This window comes from Camelus bactrianus, chromosome 23 (genome assembly GCF_048773025.1).
Source record: "Camelus bactrianus isolate YW-2024 breed Bactrian camel chromosome 23, ASM4877302v1, whole genome shotgun sequence".
NCBI classification, from domain to species: domain Eukaryota; kingdom Metazoa; phylum Chordata; class Mammalia; order Artiodactyla; family Camelidae; genus Camelus; species Camelus bactrianus.
This window is the reverse complement of record NC_133561.1, coordinates 42120194-42146032: the sequence shown is the minus strand read 5'-3', so window position 1 is coordinate 42146032 and position 25839 is coordinate 42120194. Positions and strand designations below refer to the sequence as shown.

Here is a 25839-nt window from a genome sequence, read left to right as displayed (position 1 = left end):
TCTAGAAGTGAGAGAGTGTGTAGCCTTTCTCAGGAGCCCAAACCAATTGTAGAATATTTAAGATCAAGATAAAAGATATGTACACATTATTAAAATCAAAAACTTAAAATCATAAGAACAGTAGCTCTCGCAAACAGAAACTATTCACAATTTCTATACTCAACACATTACATATAACATTTTCTAAAATTAATTCAACCCATGTTGAGTAAGTATCAGCTTCATCACAGATTAAATATATTAAAACAACCCACAGCCAATGGTAGGAAAACAAGTAAGTGAGTTGTGCTACACCCACATGATGGGCTGTCAGGTAGTTACTAAATATCTTTCCACAGAGTATTTAACCATAAAGATACATCAGGGATAGATCAATATGCAAAATACAACTTCAGGAGCACATTGTACAATTAGAACACGAAATCAGGTGGAGGGTATCCCAACTGTGTATCGTGTGTCTAAGAAAAAGAGCTCAGTAGACTATACCGAAAAAGTGTGGCACAGTCCTCGGGGTAGGTTTGTGGGTCACTCTATTTTCTTCTTTACATTTCTCCATTTTATCTAAATTTTGTACAGTAAATGTAGCTTTTATAATTAGGGGGAAAAAACTGCACTAAGAAACAGAAAAATCTGAACAACAATTTTCTCTGTGGCCCTGCATGTAGTGTGAAACTTGTTTCAGACGCAAAGGGAGGCCAGGAAGCAGGCCCACAGACACCGGCCCTGACCTCGACCTGCACTGACCTATGAGGAAGTGAACTCAGAGAGGAGCCAGGCAGGATCACACAGCAAGTGGCACAGAAACACCTCACACCCAGGAGGGGGCAGTGTTCCGAGACTGGCTGAAGGGGCTGCGAGCACAGAGCATGCTCTGCAGGCTTCCTGCCTCTCCTCACCCCTGGGCAAAGGGGACACTGCCAGGGTGCGGGGAAACAGGGGAAGGATTTGGCTTTTTCCTCCTGACTGTAGACACGTCAGCCTCTCCCTGCAGTTATTTCTGAACTTTGAGGTATTAAAGCACCAGCATATTAGTACATCATCTCTGCAACGTCCTGAAATAAAACAGTGACTATTTTTTAACTGAAATAAATGAATTGTTTTTAAAAAAACCTAGTTTGCATTTTTTTAAATTTGTCTTAGTTGATTTACAAAGTTATGTTAGTTTTGCTTACTTTTTTCTCCATTATAATTTTATATTTTACTGAAAATATAAAGACTTATGATTGATAAAAATTCACTGTTAAATCTTTTATTTGTAAATATTAGAAAAGAAAGTTATTTTTGCTATCTCAACTTTTTATACACTTTCTTTTAATTGTATCTGTGTTATTAACCATATAATAATCAATAATGCAAATTGATATAAAGTAACATGCATTTACAAAGTCAAACAAGTTAGACTGAAATATCATTTTAAGAATTATTTTTATTTATTGGCATTTATTTTGAAATATTTTCAAAATAGACGTGATCCTTATTTTGTCTACCTGTAGATTCAATACCCTTTAACATAGCATTTATATAATCATATCTTACTTCTTACATTTTAAAAAATGTATCCTTTTCTTAGTACTTATTATTATTTTTTAGGATAAATATATAGTTACCATTCCTTCTGATTCTTTGAATGTCTTATTACTTTGGCTTAACTACAAACATAACAACCTTAGTGGTAACACAATTATAGAATTATAATATTTTTCCTCAAAGCTTTATAGCTATTTCCATAATATTTTGTGGCTAGTCAGTCTTTAATAGAAGAAGACAAGGCTATTCTTTGTTTTATCTATAGAAGTAATTTTGTTTATATTTTTTTCTGGTCCACTTTTAAATTTAACATTTTGAAAAAGATATAGATATATATCTATTTTGCATTATAATTAAGCTCTAAACATGGTATATTCTTTTACTTATATTGATATGCCTATTTCCCTGCCCTGGGAACAAATCTGGGTATCCAACACTTTGGCACATTTTCTTGGTTATTCTCTGATTGCTAAGAGTCAGGTCATACCCATGCTTTAGCTACTGCGCTAGATGACTGAATTTCTAATGCTATTTCCTTCTTTTGAGCTGCAGTTTCATTAAATTTATGTATTATTTATTGTAGAAGCAAATAAAAGCTTATATTTATAGGTAAATGGCATAAGTTTTAGTGGAAAGTGGAGATCACAATACAAATGTTTAGTTGATATAGATCTTTACTCTAAATAATGACGAAATTTTTTGATAAGTTGCCTTCCTGCTTTCCTTCCCTCTTCTTTCTTTTTGATTGGTATTTTTGGCTCTAAAATTTATTTTTGTGGCAAAATCTTATTTGAATTGATACAGACATGAAGGATACACACACACACATAAATGTCTATATAAACTCTGCTAAATAAATAATCATAAAATCCCTGTTCCTCGAATCAATCCAAAATATTTTAAGAATGCTGCTTTCCTTGGATTAAACTTAATTCTTCTCCTCACTTATTTATTAAGCAGCATTCCTTTGTCATGCAGTGACTATAGCCTTGTTCTTCCTGCAAGTAATTGTGTTTTTTTAATTTGTAAGCAACCAGAGTGATTTCAGAATTTGTTAAAGATTTACAAAAAATTGACATGATCTTAACCACATGCTGCTATTGCCAATATGCCCTTTAGAGTGATGTTTTTACTAAAAGCAATGTCTGACTCCTTCACATTCCTACAATAATGGCCTTAATATTATACTACAAAAGATGACATCTTCAAATAAAAAATGTCTAAGTCTATAATAACATTCCATGAATTCACTTATTACACAATATTAACAAACTACTTAAAGAATGATCAAAACCATGTAAGATATTATTTCTCATGTATTGGAAAAAATAATATGATGAAGTAAATTAAATCTAATAGTGCTAAAACATTCAAAGCCTTTCCAATGATAAAAACTTTAAATATAAAATATTCTACATCAAAAATAGTTTCAGAAATGTTATAAATGGTGAGAGGGTGTATATATCATATATAGTTTTCTGTTTATGAATTTGATTATACTATAGCAATGGAACAGTGTAATATTAAATTTTTAAAAATGCAAATCAATTGAAGATATAAATTAACCTCAAATTTGGGTTGTAAATAACTTTATATTTAGCTTTCAGTTTTCTTTGTGTTTTTATATCATTTCAGGAAAGTAATTATCATATATAAGTGTACAAATCTGAGTCTTTAATATGTCTCAATCTCAAGAGTTCTAAAACCCCTCAATTTCCTTCTTTCCTTCCTTCCTTCTTTTCTCCCTTCTTTCCTATTCCTTTATTGGTAATTTTGGGTATAAAAGTTAATTGTTGGCAATAATTTATCAGAACTTTTAATGTGAATGAAGGATGAGAGATATATACATATATACACACACACATATAGTGATGATCCAACTTGGAATAAATATTCCCATATTTCTATGAAAAATTATGAATGAATTTAACTATAGTATGTTATTCCTTAACATTTTTCAAAATATACAGTATATGTACTTACAACTTTATACTGTGAACTTAATTGTTTAATATCTACCTTCATGCATGGAAGAGTTTTTATGTTATTATAAAGTATACTTTAATAATGTGATAAAGGAGAATTACATGGTGTTAAGAAATTATGTTAATGTAATGCGCTTTATGAATTCACAAATTAGCTGAGCACTGAGAGTGATTGGAATTAGATAGGCAAATCTCTTGAGGGGAGTAGGGGATTGATGTGCAAAAGATTATTTCTAAGAGTGAGAATAGCATGTGTATGGCCCTGTAGCATGAGGGAACATAGTAAGTACGAGGATTGTAAGAAGTATATCTATGGTAATGATCATGAAGGTGAACAAGGAGTGATTTGAGGCAACTAACAAGGGTAAGGCCAAATATATAACAGTCAGCATATTACAGCAGGCTGTCCGGCGAGCCGGCCCTCCGCCCGCGCCGCGGGGTGGGCTAGCGCCCCGCGGGGGTCTCGGGCTGCCAGCCCACTGTCCCGCCTCCCCGCCACCCGCTAGGCATCGTCCGGGGACGCCCGTAGCCAAGAGAGACCCTCAATCACAAGTCACACCGCCCTCCCCAACCTCCTCGCCGTGCCACGCAACCCCGCCCCCGAACCGCCCTTCCGATCTCCCTGCAGTACCCCTCACCCCTCGCCGGGAAGAACGCAGTGGTTCCAGCAGCCGTGGCGGCTCTTTGAGCCCAAGGGGCGGGAGCGGCAGCCATTGGCGGAGGCCGCTGCCTCTGGCTATCAATCCCGCGGCCCGGCCCCTCCCCACCGGCGGAGCGTGGCAGGACTCAGCGCAGCGGGGGCTGTCGGGACGGCTCCAAGATGGCCGCGCGCTTGGGGTCCGCACCTGCTGGCGGCCCCGAGCCCCGTTCACTGCCACCGCTGCTGACCAGAGCCGCCGGTCGGCCCGGCGACTCCGGGGGTTGACCACGCGGGGCGGGAGGCCGCCATGGCGACCCTGGAAAAGCTGGCGAAGGCCTTCGAGTCCCTCAAGTCCTTCCCGTGGCCGCCGCCTCCGCCTCAACCCCCTCAACCGGCACCGCCGCCGCCTCAGCCCCCTCAGCCGGCACCGCAGCCTCAACCGCCGCCGCCGCCCTCCCAGCGCCCTCAGCCGGCACTGCGGCCTCAACCGCTACCGCCGCCGCCTCAGCCCCCTCAGCTGGCACCACAGCCTCAACCGCCACCGACGCCCGCCCAGCCGTGGGTCAGGAGCCGCTGCACAGACGGTGAGTCCCTGTGGGCCCCTCCCCAGCCCTGCGCGGGTCTCCGTCCCTCTTTCGGCCTCCCCCGAAGGCCCTGAGGTGGTCCGGGCCCCAGGCCTCAGATTTCCCGGCTGCGAAACTCGGGAAGGAACGGGGCTATGTTGTGATCCGAGGCCGCGGGTCCTGTTCGGCTTCCTCTGGGCCACTCCAACCCGTCTCCTCATCCGGGCCAGGTGTAACATTTTATCTTCCCTTTTCAAGTGACGGTTTAAAACAGTGTTTCAGATAACTGTCAAAACGCTTTGCATGCAAAACACTACGTTAACTTAAGGGAAGGAGTAGGAGAGAAGGGGGAAAGGAGTGAAGTTCACCGGTCACTTCTGTGGGGGTGGGTTAGATGGTCACAGTGGTGAACGCTTAACTGCTACATGGCCCCGTGCGCTTACCATCATAGTCGTTACTGTTACTAACCCCGAACAGCACTGGTGTTAAGGAGGCATGACCATGGAACAGGTGCTCATTGAGCTTAATTTTACACAAACAGTAAGATTTCCTAGGAATCAAGACAGGCAGTAAATGCCAGCTGCAGAGGACAGCTTCTGCAGGGTTGGGAAACAGCATGGCATGATCAGAACTTTAGTTTGACTGGCTTGAAATGTAGAGGGAAAGTGAAACTTCACACTGATGAATCAGAGAGGAGATAGCTGTTTTTATTAAACTAAAATGGTTAAATGAGCCTTGTTGGTTAATGATTTGCCTTAGCAATGTGAATTTGGATTCTGCAAGTATTTTATAAGTTCTGTAAGAAGCTTGTTTTAAAATTTCAGAACTCTTAAGGTATTAGAAGTTCAATTTTTTTATAAGAATTTTTTAAAAAGTATTTATTTAACTCAATTAGAACGGAGTTCCTTTAACATAGGAGACTTTATTATCTCATGTATTAATACCCTCTAGAGGTACACAATGAAAAATGTGATTTATAAACAGACACATACAGACACAAGGAAAACAGAGCATGCAGCTTCAGTAACAGTTTAAGAGAAAAGTCAGAAACAGAAATTTTCCCTGGTCAAAATATCAAAAAAAGCACCTGGGGCTTATATCCCTTAATTGATTTGAGCTCTAAATGGACAAAAACACAATTTTTTTTAAAAACTTGCTAAAAACAAGATTCTTTTTCACGTTGAATAATTTTGAAGTTTAAATACATACCAACAATAGAACTATGAGGGAGGAAAATTATAAAATACTGATTTTTTTTTTTAATCTCACTGTAAGGTGCATTCTTAAATACATAGGAGAGAACTGTCATGATTTGCGTGACTCGCTTGCAAATAGTTCAACAGTATTAAAAATGATTGAATTTAGGTGGTGGGCATATGGGAATTTATCATCCTATTAAACAGTTTTCTGTACTTCTGAGACTTATAATAAAACATTGGAAGGAACCTGTTAGACATAATGCTCTATGTGAAGTAATTTGTTCCCTTTGTGAAATTCTAGGAAGGTTAAAATGCATGTTCATAACATCAAGAAAATCACAAGCATTTAAGATGTAATCAGAACTACCTGAGGATCTGTGAAACTTGGTGAGTTGGTGAATTTTTTAAAATGTCTTAAAACATTTTGTTTTTACAAAGATTACAGGAGTAAGAGAAGATAAATTTTAATCAACTCTTAATATTTTTTTCCTGGTTGATGTGATATAATTAAATGTGGGAAAAAAAGGTAAATTCTAAAAGGAGACACTACCTTGATGGTTTTCTATGGAGGAAACTCAAGCAGGAGGAAGTTTAATTTAAAAACATAAATTACTGCTCTTTGTAATACATTCTAAGTTGTCATCCTTTTGAATGCCTTCCTTTCCAGACAAGTGTGTTATTCTGGGAGATCATCAGGACTTCTGGGTATTTGGAGGTACTGACCTAACCAGTGGAACTGCTGATTTATAAGAAGTTGTCCAGAATTTTGGAAAACTGATTAGTAGAGGTAAATAATGTTTCCTTGTCAAGTGATGACAGAAAGTGACTTGAGTGAACTTTACTTTGTTTTTAGGCTGATGTACCTAACCATGTATGTTAACAATGATTACAGGCTGGAGACCGAGAAGAACTACCATTTTTGCCAGCTGGGATGCAGAAAAATTTGGACTTCTGTGTTCCACAAATGGGCTGATGTAACTGAGACAGAAAACGTATCTTCTTGGTCAACATGTATCTCAGGGTAATCACAGATATTATTACCTGATATTGTTTTAATTTGGATAAATACTCAGGAAATTATAAGAAATAGAGTTTGTTTTTGCTTTTACATCAGTTTGGCAAAACAAAACAAACAATTACTAAGCACAAAACAATTTTTTCATTATTTTTAAAATATTTTAGTTTCTATTTATATTTGTTTTGTGATAAGTAAGTAAAATCTATAAGCTCAGAAAATAGTCAAACCTAGGAAGCTGCTTCTGACAAGTGAATTAGCTTATTGAAAATCTGATATAGATCCTTGGCATTAATTTTCAAGTTTTTACAGTTTCCTTGGATTTCTTCTATCTAGGAAAACAACATGCTCTTTTAAGATGATTATACTCTGATTATAGTCTCTCCTTTATTGATTCCATACTAAATTGTAACCATAGGTATATTTTACCATTTACAAAAGTGCCTGATTGGGAAGTATAATACAATGATTTTGTAAATTGAATTACTCTAAAATTTCAAGGATTTATTTTTAATTCAATTATGATTAATTTTCATTTGTCACTGGCTCTTAATGCTTTATTTTAAAGTGTCTCTCATAGGCCCCCTTCTTTCGTCTTCTTCCCTTAGGCTCTCTGTCCAGTAACTCTAAGTTCTTACATGTTCATGGTAGTCTTGTGTATTTTTTTAAAGGCAGGTGCACCAAAAAGCACTTTCCTGTGACTATCCTCTATTTTGTTCATCATTTATGAGTCTAAATTTTATAGAATTGATTTAAAGAATGTCATATCTTTCTTAACATTGTGACTGGTTTTTAAAATGCTTTCCTTCTGACTCGTTTCCACATACTTTAAAATAATAATATGAATCAAATAAGTATGGGAATAAAATCACAGTTACTTGTATCACATTTGATTCCATTTATATTGCAAAGTATTATTATGTTGGTGTTATGAACATGCATTTCATAATACACTTATTTAGATGAATTAGATCTTATTCATTAAGGTCATTTACTTTTAGAAATATGTAATTTCTTGTGAATACATGTATATAGAAATACATGTGTTTTTCTGTAATTTAAGCAGCTTAAAATACAGATAAAATAAATCCAAGATACAAGATAATATGCCTTTCATTAATTTAAATTCATGTGAGTTAAAAGACAATTTGAATATTGTTTCCCATTTTCTACTAGCTTCTTGATCATATTCAGCAGCACATTTACCTTTACATATAGTTAAGGAATCTTTTTTATTTCTACTGTAGCTCTGTCATAATGGAAACTCTGCAGCAGATTCAGCTGTCATCTGTCCCATGTGGCCAAGTGCAGAGGTAAGAATTCTCATTTGTGGGATGACTACTCACAGCTTTAAATATTTTTACTGTAACTGCTCTTATAAGGTAGCAAGATAGAGAGAGAGAGAGAAAAACAGAGAGAAGAAAAGAGTTCTCTCTGCATATTCCCATGTGTGTGATGGCATTAGTCTTCTGCTGTATTTTTCTAGAATGTGTGTGCGTGTGTGCATGTATGTGTGAGAGAGAAATGTCTTGTCTTTGTCCTAATAGCCACTCTTCTCTCCCTCTAGTTTTTTCTCTATCCTCCCCTCCTTTCTTTTTCTTTTTCATCAATATCTTCTCTTTCAAAAAATTCTTGATAAATCAAATTTCCAACTTCCTCACTTTTAATATGGTAAAGTTACTTGGATCCCCAACGTCAAGGGATCTCGTACTTTAATGTCTTTAAGGATTGCCAGGGACACCTTTTAAAAATACAGATTTCCAAGCCTTACTTTGAGCAGTTCTCTTCCAGTAGATCCAGGGTGAGGCTGAGCATCTCCGAGCCTTCCCCCTTCATATTATGGTGCAGGGGATCAGGGGCAGTTTTCCTCTGGGTCTCCCTGCTGTTGCTATGAAAAGTGGCTACAGCATCACTAATATTTTTCTTTCTTGTTTTAATTGCATTAATATTATCAAGCAGTTAATAGTATTTTCTTAAAATGATGGTCAAAGGCATAGGCATTTGATTTATAATGGTATCTGCAAACCACTCTTTTACTGAATTAATTTGTTTGTTTTGCTTGTATTTCCACAATTGTAAATGCTGTGAGTTAAGTGACTGCTTTGCTTCAACTACAGGAGAATGTGAAAACACTCCAGGAGAGAGAGGTTGCATATATCAATGCAGACTCATACACAGAAGGTAAATTTTATTTCAGATTGTCATTAAATAGTATACCAGTATTTAAGTCTATCAACTCCAACTCATAAACTAGGATAATCCTCTTTCTATGAGATGCCTCAATAATACCTCCATTTTTCCATTTTACCAGAGAGAACATTATTATGATTCAAATGAATCAATATGATTCATAACTAAGCTATTGATCCTAATTTCTTTAGTATATTTACCATTTGCCTATCTTGGATTACTACTTAAAACTTTTGTACTTTTGACATTCTTCCTGTGGAGCTATTTTTAAAAGTTGGGCTAAAGTATTTCATACAGAAATAGTTCCTGTATGTATTGGAACAACTCTGAAATAATCACCCACTACAGACTTCCTTTTTACCCTGACATGTGACATGTGCATCTGTAGGCTTTCATCGTATTATGGTTATTTCTAGGTAAGTGTCACAGGACACATGTTAGTTACTGACACTCTCTAGTCTAAAGTCTTGATATTGAATTGAATGAATGAATAAAAACATGAACATTATGGCCTTACCACTTCCTTTGCCATAGACCCCTTGGTACTGCTGCCGTAATGAGCAATGACCCTGTTACTGCAGGAGCTGCGGCCTTAGCAGCAGAGTCCGCCACTGCAGTCTCCTATCCCGAGTGTGTGCTGCAGCCTCTCTGGCTCCTGAAGAGTTATTTCCACCTTGTGTTTTAGTTTTAGCCAGACTGTCTGTCTGTCTGTCTATTTATCTACCTACCTATCTATTCTAAAATTTTATTTATTGTTTTTACTGAAGTACATTTGATGTGTAATATTAGTTTCGGGTGTACAGCAAAGTTACTCAGTTATATACATATACATATACATATACATATACATATACATATTCATATACATATACATACACTTTTTTTAGATTCTTTTCCATTATAGGTTATAATAAGATACTGAATTAAATTCCCTGTGCTATACAGTAGGTCCTTGTTTATCTGTTTCATATATAATAGTGTATATCTTATTCCTGAACTCTAACATATCTCTTCCCTTCCCCCTTTCCCCTTGGGTAACCATAGTTTCGTTTCTGTATCGTGAGTCTATTTCTGGTTTGTAAATAAGTTCATTTGTATCATTTTTTTGTTTGTTTACATTCCACATATAAGTGATATAATTTGATATTTGCCTTTCTGTCTGACATACTTCACTGAATATGATAATCTGTAGGGTCCACCTTATTTTTAATTCTCCAGGAATGATGCCTTCATATTGAAATCTGTTATATATTGTTTATAATTAGAAAATAAAGTTAGAATTAAATACAGGTTTGAAGTCCATTTGGAGGTATTAAAATACTCTCTTATTTATTTTGCAGGCAATTATACTTTCAGAGTTGACTGTACACCACTTCTTTTCCAGTTGGTATATAAACTGACAAAAGAGGTATGTAAATAGATCTGTCATAATGTTTTCTGATGAGTAGATAAATCAATAACTTGTTTTCTAAATTACTAATATTTAAACTGGTGACAGACAGCTGATTTGTATAAATAACAAATCAGAACGAGCTTTAATACACTACTTATGTGACATAACTATGAGAACAGTAGTGATAGTCTCTGTTCTAATAATAGTTCCTAATAATTGTATACATTTGTTAAAATGTGCACGGTCTATTGTTTCATGGGGCAGAGTCTCTTTGATATAAAAGAAAGAATACTGAGCTGGGATGGGGAAGCCTTGGCTGTGAAGATTGCCTTGGCCATTCATTCATTCATTCATTCATTCAGCAAGTATTTATTGTGTGGTTACTATGTATCAGGTCCTATGAAATGAATTCTAGCAGCAACAGTGATAAAAGGACAAGGTTACTGAATCCAAATACTTTGTAATCTAGAGAGGCCACAGACCTGTAAATGAGGACTCATACTTCACTTGAATATTGGATACTATATACAGTGGAGGACAGTTGTGGAAGAGAGAAGCTAAGACCCTCGGGTAGCTGGTGAGGTTGGAAAGCATTAGAAGGTGTTTACAGAAGGATTAGTGGTTAGGCTGTAAAATTGAAGGATGTGAAAGTGGGGAGAATGATTCTCCTCAGAGGACACAGGACCTAATAAAGACGTGGATGTGTGAAAGAACATTTCCCGAACTCTGGGTAATGCAATATAACCTAAATGTAAGGTGTTGGTGAAAAAGCTGGTAAGAAACTGGGCCTGAAACATAGGCCTAAATGTTCATAAATCTGGTGATGGAGAAATTAAAGAATCTTTAACAAGGTTGTACATTACCATTTTTTTTCATTAGAAAAATTACTCTGTATCAGTGCAGTGAATAGGTTAAGCTGTAGTAAGTCTAAAAGCAAAATGGAAATAATTCCACATACTTATTTAGCAGACAGGAATTTATAAATACTAGTTATTGATGTAAAAAGTACTCTGAAAATGCTAATGCACTCTGAATCTCTAAAAATTATGTGATCTACTCATTGAGTATATGTGTGCTTCATTTAAATAACCCCCCATTATAGAATTTAACTGTAGAAATGTTTCTTTCAAGTAGGTATCACTTAGATGACAGTGGGAAGTAGATGTCACACCTCTGTGGTCCTCTTTCCCAATCGCCCTTCATCTTGCCCTGTCCTTTTCACTGTTAGTGTCTTTAACATCTCATCCTCCCAAGTGAGCATCCTCCCATGCCCATCACAAATCCCACCATACTGGGAAGCTTAGGTCCTTGATCCTTTTATTGAAATGTCCCATAAAAACATCTAATCTAAAAGCACACTGTAAAGACAGCCTTTGTTTGGGAATCCGTCTCAGGAGATACATTTACACTCTGTCATACAGAGGAGGCTCTTGCCTTTATAGGAGGGGTAGTAAGAATTTTAGGGCCAAGAAGGAGAAGCTTAGGTCTATCCCCTTTGTACATTTATTTAATAAGTATTAAATGTGTAAGTGGTTACCATAGTGACAGGATAACTCAAACATAGATTCTGCTATTAGTGTGTTACCTGTGTAGCCAGGAGAGACTATGATCAAGAATTTTCAAATCCAAGATAGAGATTAAAATCACCAAAGTGAATACAGATAAAAGAGTGGGAAGCAAAAAATAAATATCTTAGTTTATTATTTTACATGTTGGAATTAAACAGCCTGCTTAATGGGCAACTGCATACTTTTTTCCCATTTTACAGCCTCTTTTATGTTAATTTGAATTTAATTTTCATGCCACTTTAGATACAATATATTTGTCTTTCAGAGTTTTTTTTTAGGTAGGTTTTTAACAGTTTAACTGGGAAACTAAAATGTATCTTTAGAAGTTACATTATCAGGATAAACTAATTAATTGTTCAGAAGAGAAGAGTGAGATTTTATAATCTTGTTTGATTTGATTGTCAGTGGAGGAATCAGACATCATTAATCTGGAGAAATGCTATTGGTTGCTGAGGGCTCAATCCCGAACTGGATGATTTGATTTAGAGACATTTGGCCCATTGGCTTCACCACCAATTCATCCATCCCTGAGTGAAGGTGGGAATCCTTCTATTTTCTACAAATGTTCTTTGCTAAACACGTGAGCCTTGTTCCACCTTTGGAGCCTTGCGTAAGTCGGTTTACCTTTCTGCACCTGAATATTCTCATATATAAAATCAGTTTGACCAAGACAATCATTATGAAACTGTGCTCCAGTGCGGTGCCTCAGCATCTGGTGCAGGGTCAGGGTGGTGGACACTGAATAGGCAAAGCTCTAGCTTCCACACATGACCCCACCTCTTCCTCAGATGAGTAGTGTCTATTGTATTTCTTTTATATAGAAGAAGCTTCCACTGCTGTATCCTTCCCCCACCCTTAAAAAATTAAGAAACCACTGGACTAGACCATCTCTAAGGTCCCCACTTAGCTCCAAACTTTTCACTACTATATATATATATTTTAAATGAGGTTTACAAGGAGTAGTTGTGGGTGATAATCACAAAAACTGTATTGGAAATCTGAAAGCTTGGGTTCTGCTTCTGATTCAGACCTTTTTAAAAAAATTTCTTACTTTTAGCAAGTCATTAAACTACTTCTTAGCTTCAATTTTCTGCTCTTTGAGGGCACAGAATTAGAGTCTTGAAATAGTCTGTATTCTTTAGGTTTCTAGTAAGTTTTAGAAATATTTGTTAGGGGAGCTAGAACAGACAGGGCTTCCACTGTGCATGCAGCAGTGCAGTTATCTTTTTACCTTTTTAGAATTAGAGATTGAGAAATCATTTCATTTGAAAACAAAATGATTCCATTTATTTTTTATGAAAAGTTTAAAAACCACAGGATTAGATTATAAATTGCCCTTTATTTCTGAAATTTAATATATTTATTTATACAGATTAAGTGGTACAATGAAGACTGCAGTACAGAATTTCTTTCTCTTATAATATAGTGTGTTATAGTTTTCTTTGCTTCATGAAGGAGCTGTATGAAGCTTGTTAATAACAACACAGTATATCTTTGATAGAGTTCAACTTTTCTTCTTTTTTCCTTTTTCTTCTTAGTCTTTCCAAATTAGGATAATTGTGGTCTCTGACTTTTTTCCAGTTAAATTTTTGAAATATATTTTTATATTTTACATTCTACAATCACTTTTGACTTTTGGAATTAATATAAGATAGAGACAGGTAGGCAGACAAAACCAAACACTAAATGATAGTATTTTCTTTTAGGAAGTTAAATTTTGGTTATAATTATGCCAGGGGGAAAAAAAAAAAAACTTCCTAAGACAGTGGAAACTACTGACAACTTTAAAAACTACGTCAGTTTATGCGAGTCATGCCTCCTTTCACAAGCATGTCGTTATTAACGGGAAGTTTGTTGGCTGTGATTTATTCTGTGTTCCTATTTTACAGGTTTATTTAATGCTTTTGGTGAAAATCATGACAGCCACATAGATTTTAAGGAGATATCCTGTGGGTTATCAGCTTGTTGCAGAGGACCTCTGGCTGAAAGACAGAAATGTAAGTGTGTTAAACATCACAAAATTTGGAAGCTATATACAGAGAAAAAAATTAGCATCCATTCATGAAAAAAAATCAACTGATTGAGGCCTGAATTCTCATCCCTTTGGCAAATAGCAATCTCTTGCTCAGGTTTTACTGAGGTCAGTGTAAAGTTTCAATCATCTGTTCTTTTTTACTGTGGAGTAATTTAAGACCATTGTTATTAATAATAGTTGATTTTCCAGGTGAATGTACAATTCATGATAAATGAACTACATCAGTCATGATGTGTTTTAAAATGTTAAGCATATAGAAAATATTTTCTGGTAGTCTATATAGAAAATTTGTCATGCTTAACTTGAATTCCAACTTATTTTCTATCACTGTGTATATTGATATTTTATTAGCAAAATTAAATTTATGATAAAACAATTTTATTAAATAGTAAATTTATCTTTTAAACCTAGCTAAAATATTATAGCATAATTTATAAGCATATTACATTAATAAATCTTAACCATATTTGTTTAGGAAAATGCAGCAGTTTACATTTAATTGGAAACTAATTCTTATATATTCACTAGGGTCATTATCACTGCATCTTTCTAAAATACAGCTTCACAAATACTGCATATTTTGGGTATGATACTTAATAGTTCAATATTCTTTAGTAATGTTGTACTGTGATGCACTCATTTATTTAATAGCATAATTAATACACGGCTGTGTGAAGTAGATAAATATTTAATCTTAAAAATTTAGATTTCTTTTATCTTCCCTGATAGTATACCATTACTCTAACCTGGCTTTGTCATAGATTATTTGTTCACATTAAAGTTCTGATATTAAAGAGGCTGAAGTCTTTGTTTCTCAATTGAGGTTAATTATTGTCTTAAATTTTTTTTTTAATTTTTATTTTGCCAGTGGACTAGTGGAAGTTAACCAAATAGACTAGCAATTTTGCTGATAAGGTGTTAAATAGCAAAGTGCTGATATTTCGGATTTTTAGCTTGTTGTATATAAGCTTCATTGAAGATTTGAAATTGTTCTTAGTCAAAAATATTGGGTGCACATTAATTACACTGGAGAGGCAAAATATTTATACAGTCATCTCTCATTATCTGCTGAGGATTGGTTCTGAGACCCCCTCAGATACCAAATCCATGGATGCTCAATTCCTTATGTAAAATGGCATAGTATTTGCATATAACTTATGCACATCCTCCTGTGTACTTTAAATCATCTCTAGGTTACTTGTAATACCTAATACAATGTAATTATTTGTAAATACAATGTAAATGATATGTAAATAGTTGTCAGTGAATAGCAAATTCAAGTTTTGCTTTTGAGAACTTTCTGGGAAATTTTATGTATATATATATATATATATATTTGATCTATTGTTTATAACTGTAAATGCAGAACCAGTGGATACAGGGGGCTGACTGTACCAGCTTTTTGTTGATTTTTAATGTAGATGGAATATTTTCAGCATTGTAAGAATCAACTCTGAAGTGATCAGTTTTAAATATTAGAAATTAATTTAAAAGCTTGAATTACCTTCTGAAAATCTGTGAGACATTGTATAGTAACTTGGCCCTTCTTTTTCAGTTTGCAAGAAATTTAACTTTAGATTAGGTGAAGGATAGGGTTCTCTAAGCTGGCTAATGATATAAGGAGAGAGACTTGTGAAGTGTACAGGAATTCCTACAAGTTCAAAGGAGTTTAAGGACACAGTGTCCTCCAAATAAGAACTTAATCCAGAATGTAGTTGTTTGAGGAACTAAGTAATTTTACTAGGGCAGCTTGTAATAAAATGTATTATACTTCAGAATATGAAAGTAATTTCCCTCCATAAGAGTTTCTTTTCTTTAGTTTGCTTCAAGGTATTTGATGTTGACCGTGATGGAGTTCTCTCTAGGGTTGACCTGAGAGACACGTGGTTGCACATTTAGAGGTCTGGAAGGACAACTGCACCGATGATACCCTGGTAAAATCTGATTGTATACATCTTCTTGCATGTAAACTTCCAACAGGAACATAGAGTGAAGAATTTTTTAAAAGAGTTTGAGAAAAAGTTTTCTTACTTCTTCTAGGTTCTATATTATGCTACTCAAAATATTCATAGCCAAAGATGCAAAATTGGGAAGAGAATTTGCCTTAGAAAATTTAATAAACTGAATATATTATGTAAAAAAAAAATGAAACCACTGGAAAATTGTCATAAATTTTTAAGGCAAACAAGCAATCTATTTCTGTAATTAAAAAAAAAAAAGTTGCCCGAAAATACTTTATACTTCAGCTACTGGCTAATAAAAATGATACCTTCTCTTTCCTAACTACTGATTTGGGTTTCTGGTTTTAAAGGAATTACATGTGGATCTATCCTACATTGTAGAAGACACATAGAATGCGCATGATACCACAAAGGTGAGTCCAGCAGAAACTAATTTATTCTTTTATAAAAATACATTATATTCTGAATTGGTATACATACCTTACATATACATACTTGAATCTCTTCTACATCATCCCTGCTAAATGCTTATTTGAACCTGTGGTTACAATACCTCCAGGTTGTCCCTAAAGAAAGCCCATTCCACCTTTAAACAACTCCATTAAGTGTTATTTACATAAAAACATTATATTTTATAAGCTAGGCATTTTATAAAATTTAAGTAGAGACGGCCCTTGACATCTGTAATTTATAATCTTTACTTCTCCCATTTTAATACATTATGGTAAGACAAAACTTATATTGAGCAAAAGAAGCCACAGAATAAAAGAACACGTTGTACAATTCAATTTATATGAAGTTCTAGAACAGAGACAGAACTAATGTTAATAAGTGTTACAATAGTGATTTTGGAGATGGGTGATTTAACTGGGAAGGACCATAGGATATTTGTGATGATGTAAATTATTTTTTATCTCAATCTAGGTGGTGTATATAGTTTTAAAAATTTTTTTTCAATAATATTGGTGAGGGTCTGTCCTAAGTTCTTTAATAGCAGCCAGAATAAGTGTATAATAGCAGAAACAAGCATGTACTTTACAAAGAATAAAGCCTTGAATATTTTTAGTTTCACAACATTTATTGAAGATATTATAATAGGTTTGCCTTAATGTCTATGTATCCATGTGAAACTGAAGATAATCCATATATGTGAGACACATATGAGTTAATTTGACCCTTTCTATTCAAATGTTGACATGTACCAAGTAGCAGATGGTAAGATGTAGACCATAGTGGTCTTATACAGGCTTAGAAAAATAAGTAACATTTTTTTTTCAATCACAAATCCAGAAAAAATCATCATAGTTTTATTAACTGACACTCAATAGAAATAAATAATAGAAATGAATTTTTCAGGGCTTGATCTTTGTTTGGGAATCCAGATAAACGTCTTCATTTACTTTTCTGCCCAAAACTAAGGTAGCCATTTCTATTTGGTATATATGAAAACAGAAACATAGGAAAGTATTTTTAGGAAATACCTTATGTAGTGATACAATTTCCATCGCCTTTTTTCTGGGTATTTGATAAGTATGGAGGTTATCATTGCTGTGTATTTTTATGTAAGACCGAGTTTCTTCTTATGGCTGTACTTTTTGAACATTAAAAAAAGATCATTTAGCTGCTCCATCTCCGTGTAACCATAATAATGAAATGGTAAAAATTTAGATTAGAATTTGGACCTTTCAACCAAACCTATTACCCATATTCACTGTTGACTAGACTGTGACAATATTACCCATTATTTTGTACCATTACATTGGTATTAATATACTTTTATGGAAGTTGCATCATGAAAGCCAATACTTACCATCACACTGATTTAAAATCTTTTCTTATAATAAATGGTATTATATATTGAATGAATACATGAATATCATTATTAATAAATATTATTAAATATCATTAAATAATAAATCATTAGATAATAAAAATATAATTTAGTAATAAAAGCTAAGAACATTATTATTCATCTAGGATTGTTAAGGTGATTGTTCAAAACATGAAGTAAGAAGCATTTGGTTATATTTTTGCCTGCCAAGAAATATTGTCTACTGTATATAAATGTAATTTTTGGTACACTATGACACCAAAAAAAAAATACTTCTTTATTCAACTTGTGAAATTAATGTTAAAATTTATTTTGAGGTAATGTTAATATAGATACTCATTTATTATATATATTTAGTTCTTTTAAATCTCTTAAGAAGTCTAATAATATTGCCAGATGTTTTAAAGAAGATCGTAGAAAATTATTAGGGTCAAAGTGCATAATCCAGATAGTTTGGAAAGATGCTTTCAAAGTTAGTAAATAGTCCTTTTTCTCTACCCAGAACCTTTTGTGGGTTCTGTTAGTAAACTTCACCTTGAACCAGAAGATACTGTGAATTATTTCCCAGGTCTTACTGGAGGAAGATTTTTGGTGATAAATTGCCCACGTTATGACTCACTACTTCAGAGTTTGGTTACTTTTGAACTTATTCTTGCTGGCCTTCTTTCAGATGAACACATAGCATCTACATTAAATCATTAGTTTTCTTTCAGACAAATGACCATTGCAAGTTTAATAAAACAGATTTTATTCAAATAGTATAAGAAGATGAAGATTTAAGATATTCTTAAACATTGTTTCTCTTTCAGAATGGCCATATTAACTCTAGAGGAATATCAGATCTGGAGTGTGAAAAATGTTCTTGCCAATGAGTTTTTGAATCTACTTTTCCAGGTATTTTTAAGGTAGGTGACAGAGGCCGAGGGCAGTGATACCAGTAGTTCTACATCTTTTCCATTATGTAGTAGTTAGACAACTAGACTACAAAACCATATATTGTCAAAAGAACTGCATTAACCTGTACACCACCTGCAGATTGTAAGTTAGAGCGTGCGTGCTTCTCAGAGTCACAATATGCATGATAGGAAAGTAGAGTATAGCTGATAATGTTTATCTTAATAACTCATGATAGAGCAGATTGTAAACACATAGAAAAGAATTTAAAATGTAAAAGCCATTATAATTTGCTATTTTTCTTTACTTTGTTTTTTTAAGACCCTTCCTAACAAGTAAGGCAGTGTGGACAGAGACATAGATCATAAGTCGGCAGCTGTAAATTTTTCACAAAGTATACAATCTTTCCATTTAGGAGGTTATTGTAGATGCAAAGCTGTTTCTTAATTTTCTTTTTTTTTCTTTTTTTTAATTTAATTCTTTAGAAGGCCCAAAAAAGATTGAAGGAGAAAGGAGGAAAGAAAAGCTGTCAGGGGTGAACATGAAATCATAAAACTTGCCAGATTTTAACTATTTTCCCAGTTAAAGTAGTTCTCTTTGCTCCAATTTAAAGAAACAACTTATAGTTTTCCATTTTTCATAGTTCTTCATAAATATATGTTGATTTAATAGTTTTTTACAGGGTGTGAGTAGGGACAGACTGGAAGTTCAAGATTTGTAAATACTGACAGGTATATATAGACTAGATAAACAAGTTTATACTGTATAGCACAGGGAAATATATTCAAGATTTTGTAGTAGCTCATGGGGAAAATGTATGAAAACAAATATACGTATATTCATAAAGTACTGAAAAATTGTGCTGTACACCAGAAATTGACACAACATTGTAAACGGACTATAACTCAGTAAAAAATAAAAATAAGATAAAACTTTTAGAACACTATAAATAAAGTAGTATTTTAGATTTTTCTTATTTTATTCTCCTTTTCTTATAAAAGCACCCCTATGAAGATCAATAAGGCTTGATATCTTTATATCTATCATGATCCTCCATTGTAAATACAGAGTAACCTGCCTGTGACACAGCTATGTTAGAATAAATGAAAACTGAACTCTTCCTGACAGCTAATAATTAATGTATATTTAAAGCATATGAAATCTGATAAGCCTATGTTACCCATTTAAATCAATCAGTTGCTCCACTGTCAGTTATCAGCCAGGATCTAAGTTGATGTCTTTATAAAATATAAATAGATATAAAAATAATATAAACCTACTATAAACAGAAATGACTTGCTTAGTAATACGAAAATTGATCAGCTATTTTTATCTCATTTAAAATGATGTCCTCAATTACTTTAAGTTATCATTAATTATATAAACATTTTGACCACTTATGTTTGTGTCTGAGTCACCTTGCAGATCTTACATAGCAAAGCATTTTGAACTTTTATATTGCCTTTCCTATTTTCTCATGTTTATCAGGGACTTGCATAGGCACTATTTTTTCTAGGACTCTATAAACAGATGTATGCCTGAGATTTTCTTTTGTGTCTGTGTTTCTAGCATTATATTACTAACAAATTTTTTTGTTTGTTATCAATCTAATTTTATTTCTTGGTAGATATAGTCCTTTCAGCCCTTTCAAATATATATATATGTAGTCAGTTTACCATTTTGTGTCAATTTCTGGTGTACAGCACAATGCTTCAGTCATACATGAACATACATATATTCATTTTCATACTCTTTTTCACCATAATTTACTACAAAACAGTATTGGATATAGTTCCCTGTGCTACACAGTATGAACTTGTTTATAAATTGGGAGTTTGAGATTTGCATGTACTAAATATTAACATTACATTTTATGATGCTTACTTTATCCCATATTCAGACATGCTTTTAAAACTTAATTTTCACTTAATATATAAGTAATCTGACTTACTCTAAATTATTTTATTTTCTGTCTGTTTCTAAAATAGCATTAGCTAGTAAATTCAGTGATAAATGCTTGAATTATAATTTTATTTTATTTGCCAAGATCCCACTCCTGGCTGACCATTTTGGGTATTTAAGTATAAAGTAAGTAAATGTCAGTAGAATTAGGAAACCATTCCTGTGGTAATATTATTTTCAGTCCTTTCAAATAAACTCAGTGCCCAATAATTTGCAGCGGAAGCATTCTACACATGATCAGGATTTCTATCTTGTACGTTTGTCAGAAAGCTTCAAATGTTAAACAGTTTGATAGACAGAATAGTGCACCACACTGACCCCTACCTATATCCATGCTCTAATCCTGAAATCTGTGAATATGTTATTTTACATGGCAAAGGGGATTTTGCAGATGTATCAGGTTATGGACTCTGAGACAGGGAGATTATCGTGGATTATCTACATGGGCCTAGTCTAACAACAGGGGTCCTTAAAAATTGAAAAGCTTTCCCAGCTGTGGTCAGAAAGATATGACTTTGGAAGAAGGATTAGAAAGCTATAAAGCTGTTAGCTTTGAAGATAGAGGAAGGGCCATGGGTAAAGAAATGTGGGTGAACTCTAGAAGCTGGAAAAGACAAGGAAATATATTCTTCCTTTGACCTACAGAAGGGCATACAGCCCTGCTGACATCTTGATTTTTAGCCAAGTGATACCTGTTCCTGACTTGACCTACAGAACCATAAAATAATAAGTTTGTGTTGCTTTAAGCTGCAAAATTTGTGATAATTTGTTACAGCAGTGATAAAAATAAGTATAGGGGAAGTAATCCAACTTTATGTATTGGAGGGCTCAGCATTTTAAAGATGTCAGTTCCCCTTCAACTGATTCAAAGATTTATATGTGCACATCAAAATCCCCAAAAGTTAATTGTTGTTACTGTTTTTTTGTAGAACTTGACAAGCTGATTCTAAATACATAGAGAAGCGTGAATAGCCAACAATAGCCAAGATGATATTAAAGAACAATATTAAAGGACTTAGTAAACAACATTAAGTCTATGTGATAACTACCTAAAGTTAGACATATAGACCAATGGAACAGCATTGAATTAAACTCTGTACCATACATGAACAGTAATTTTAGATAGATTATAAATCTATTTGAAACATAAAGCAAAGCATCTGGGGGAGGGTAAAGCTCAGGTGGAATGTGTGCTTAGCATGCATAAGTTCTTGGGTTCAACTCCCAGTACCTCCATTAAAATAAATAACCTAATCCCACACCAAAATAAAGCATCTAGAAAATAGTGTAGGAGATATTTTAATGACTTTGAATTGGCAAAGAGTTCTTAAACAGGACACAGCATGAATCATAAGAGTTTTAAGTTGGACTTCAGTAAAATTAAGAATTATTTTTATCAAGAGGTACCATTAAGAAAGTGAAAAGCTAAGCCACACGGTGGGAAAATATATTTGCTATACCTATATCCAACAAAAGACTTGTATCTAGGGCATATAAAGAACAAAAACCAGTGGAGAAAAAGGCAGAACCTCAATATTAAAATATGCAAAATAATTGAAAAGGTGCTTCACACACACACAAAAAAATCCACATAAGCTATGAAAAGGGGCTGACCTCTTTAGTAATAATGGAAATACGTACTAAAACCACACTTGGAACACCATTAGATATCCACTAGAATAGTTAGTTGTTAAGTGATATGAAGCATTGCTGAGGGCAACAAGCAATGGGGACTCTTTACGCATGGCCAGTGGGAATATAAATTCTTACAAATACTTTGAAAATAGGCTTTTTGAATGAAAGTTATATATGTGTGTGTGTGTATATATATATACACACACACACATACACATACACACACACCCACACCCTATTACCAAGGGTAACCCATGTGTGTACCCTTCAGAAACTTCTACATCTGAGCAACAAAGGACATACAGAAAATTCTCATAATCACTATTTGCTATACCCCCAAATAGAAAAGGACCCAAACACCTGTCAACAATAAATACATAACCATAAGTGGTGGCACATGCATACAAGTTGTATACTTTAAAGCAATAAAAATAAATATACAAGTTTACAGAAAAGACTAGTGGATGAATCTTACATAATGTTGAGTGGAAAGTACGGGACCAAAAATTTCAAAAGCAAAAAAACCAATCCATGGTGGCTGAATTTAGGATGGTGAATCCATCAAAGGTGTGCCGTAGTATCTGGGAAGAAACCCAAATTGGAACAGCAATGCCCTGTTTCTTGACTGGATGAAGGTTACATAGATGTGTTTACTTTGTGAAAAATCAATGAGATGTATACTTAAGATGTGTTCACATTTAAGCATGTATATTATATTTGCATTTTTTAAAAAAAGTTTGCTTGCAAAAAAAGATATCCAAAGCCTAAGTATTTATCAGTAGGAGAATGGATAACACAAATGATAGTATATTCAAACAATGGAATACTATTTAACAATAAAAAAGAATCAACTACTGATACAAGGATAAACCTCAAAACCTAATTTATACATTTCATTTTCAGGTAAATTTTAACTCAGAAGGTAAACAAAACTGTAAACATGCATGTGCCCTGGGGCGAGGTGTGCTGTAGCCTTTGTCTCCTCAGACCTGTGCCATTACTGGCACATCTCGCAAGAAGAGAGGCAGGGCTCAGCCACAGCTACCATCACCTCCTGTGCATAGTGCCTGGACGGGGGCAGGGCTGAGGCCTGAATCTGCACGTGGGGGCTCCACAACATCCTAGGCAGGACTGAGACTTGTTTATTGCCCGAGGCAGAGAGGATCTTTCTACCCTGACACCTCAGAGAACTTGTGCTGCCAAGAGAAACAAGGAGCTCAGATTTGGCACAGAGTGTAGGCAGGGCTGTTCCGCGGACTTCCCCGAGCCCACCTACAGACCGCCTACCCGAGGCAGAGCAGGCAGCTGCACAGAGCAGCAGAGTGACCAGCACGAGGAGAGGGCAGGTGGGCAGTCACCCACCTTCCTGGCAGGAACACAGCACCTTAGCACGGTGCTGGGATGGGGTGTGATCTGCCCACCTGCCTCCCCCTGAGCACAGCATCTGACTGTGGCATCAGGAGGGGGAGTGAGCTGCCCGCCCACCGGGTAAGAGCTCAGCTCCTGACCTAGTGTTAGGATGGGGCACAATCTGCTAGCCAACAGCCACTGAGAGCAGCACAGATGAGGGCGTCAACAGAAGGCCTATGAAACAGCAAGCTGAGTTCACGAAGCAGGGCAAAGACACAAAGACCTGTCAATAAAATCATTAAGGGCACACCATCTCCAGGTTAAGTACATAACTGATACTCCTTAAGCCACGGTGCCAGAGAGATATGAGCAATGTGAAGAAGCAGAGAAACCACTCCCAATTAAAAGATCAAGAGAAATCCCCTGAAAGCGTGATCAAGGAAATAGACATTGATGGCCTACTAGATCAAAGTTTCAAAAAAAGAGTGATCAAAGTACTGAAGGAACTAAAAAAAATAGGGTTTATGGATATAAAATATGTCAAAAATGAAATAGAAACTATAGAGAAGAACCAAGTAGAATTAGTAAACTCATTGGCTGAGATGAGAGCTGACCTAAAGGCTGTGCAAAGCAGACTAGAAAATACAGAAGAACAAATATGTGATCTAGAAGACAGGACAACAGGAAGCACCCAATCAGAGCAGCTGAGAGAAAAACAAATAAAAAACAATGAAAACAATATACGGGACCTACGGGGTAATATAAAGTGTGCCAATCTATGCATAATAGCAGTTCCAGAAGGGGAAAAAGAACAAAGGGGATTGAAAAGGTATGGGAAGGACTCATGACTGAAAACTTCCCAGACCTAAAGAAGGAATCATATCCAAGCACAGGAGGCTCAGAGGGTCCCAAAAAATAAGAACCCAAACAGACCCACACCAAGGCACATCCAAATCAAGATAGCCAGAGTCAAGGATAAAGAAATGATCCTAAAGGAAGCAAGAGGAAAACAAAGAGTGAGTTACAAGGGAACCCCCATAAGGTTTTCAGCTGATTTCTCTACACTGTTTACAACAGCTAAGTCATGGAAACAGCCTAAAATGTCCTTCAACAGGTGACTGGATAAAGACGTGGGATATTTATATGATGGGATACTATTCAGCCACAAAAACTGACAACATAATGCCATTTGCAGAGACATGGATGCTCCTGGAGAATGTTATTCTAGGTTGAGCAGAACAGAAAGAGGAATACCATATGAGATCACTCATGTGTGGAATCTTAAATATATGCAAGATCTTGTGGTAACTCACAGCAAAAAAAAAAAAATGTGACAATGAATATATGAACATTCATGTATAACTGAAAAATTGTGCTCTACAGTGGAATTTGTCATAACATTGTAAAATGAATATTACCTAATAAAAAGTGTTTAAAAATAAGTAAAATAAAATATAACCTTTAAAATACTGTATAATGAGAGGTGTGATGTTCTAGCATCTGTTCTAAGAAGTAAGTTAGACACACATAAGAATAGCCAGTGGTCAGAAAGAACACATGTTATCAGCTACCAGCCCATGCAAATTAATGGCATTTAGTAGATATTCATATATGTGTGTACATATATAAAATATGTATTAGTATATATGTAAATCAAATAAAATAATTATATTATAATCTAATGTAAAATCATATCAGCAAGCGCAATGTGCTGACATAAAAGATGCACAGTTACTATAAGGTCTCTCCCCTTATTTACCATCAGTGTCAGAAAGTCTCTTGGAATAAGTTAGGAGAATTAAAACTCTTAACAAGACACAAAAATGCACTCTCTGTTAAAGAAAATAAACCAAAAGAAAAAACAAATGAATGGACAATTAAGATCCTACAGATAAAAATACCAATTATTATGGGAAATAGCCTTAAAATAAAAAATGAGATTATATTCTAATTTCACCTTTTGAATAAAGATATAGAAAATTTAGCTGAATACCTTCGTATTTTGCACTTATGAAGAAAAAAATGTATTTGCAATGATAAAACAGCCATTATCCTGCCTTTTGAGTATTCTAAAGTTTTAGGTTTGAATAT

General features: G+C 34.8%; 1 protein-coding gene across 1 annotated transcript; it reads left to right on the top strand.

Moving 5' to 3' along the window:
- Nucleotides 1-1893: 1893 nt before the first annotated feature.
- Nucleotides 1894-25225, top strand: LOC141574832 (uncharacterized). The gene is made up of 13 exons (XM_074352102.1): nucleotides 1894-1953; nucleotides 3876-4736; nucleotides 6216-6301; nucleotides 6582-6701; nucleotides 6807-6935; nucleotides 8177-8242; nucleotides 9047-9110; nucleotides 10460-10527; nucleotides 12486-12617; nucleotides 13970-14077; nucleotides 15935-16049; nucleotides 16427-16489; nucleotides 18717-25225. The coding sequence occupies exons 1-3, from the start codon at nucleotides 1894-1896 to the stop codon at nucleotides 6222-6224; spliced, it is 930 nt and encodes a 309-aa protein (XP_074208203.1). The 3' UTR covers nucleotides 6225-6301; nucleotides 6582-6701; nucleotides 6807-6935; nucleotides 8177-8242; nucleotides 9047-9110; nucleotides 10460-10527; nucleotides 12486-12617; nucleotides 13970-14077; nucleotides 15935-16049; nucleotides 16427-16489; nucleotides 18717-25225.
- The last annotated feature ends 614 nt before the right edge of the window (nucleotides 25226-25839 follow it).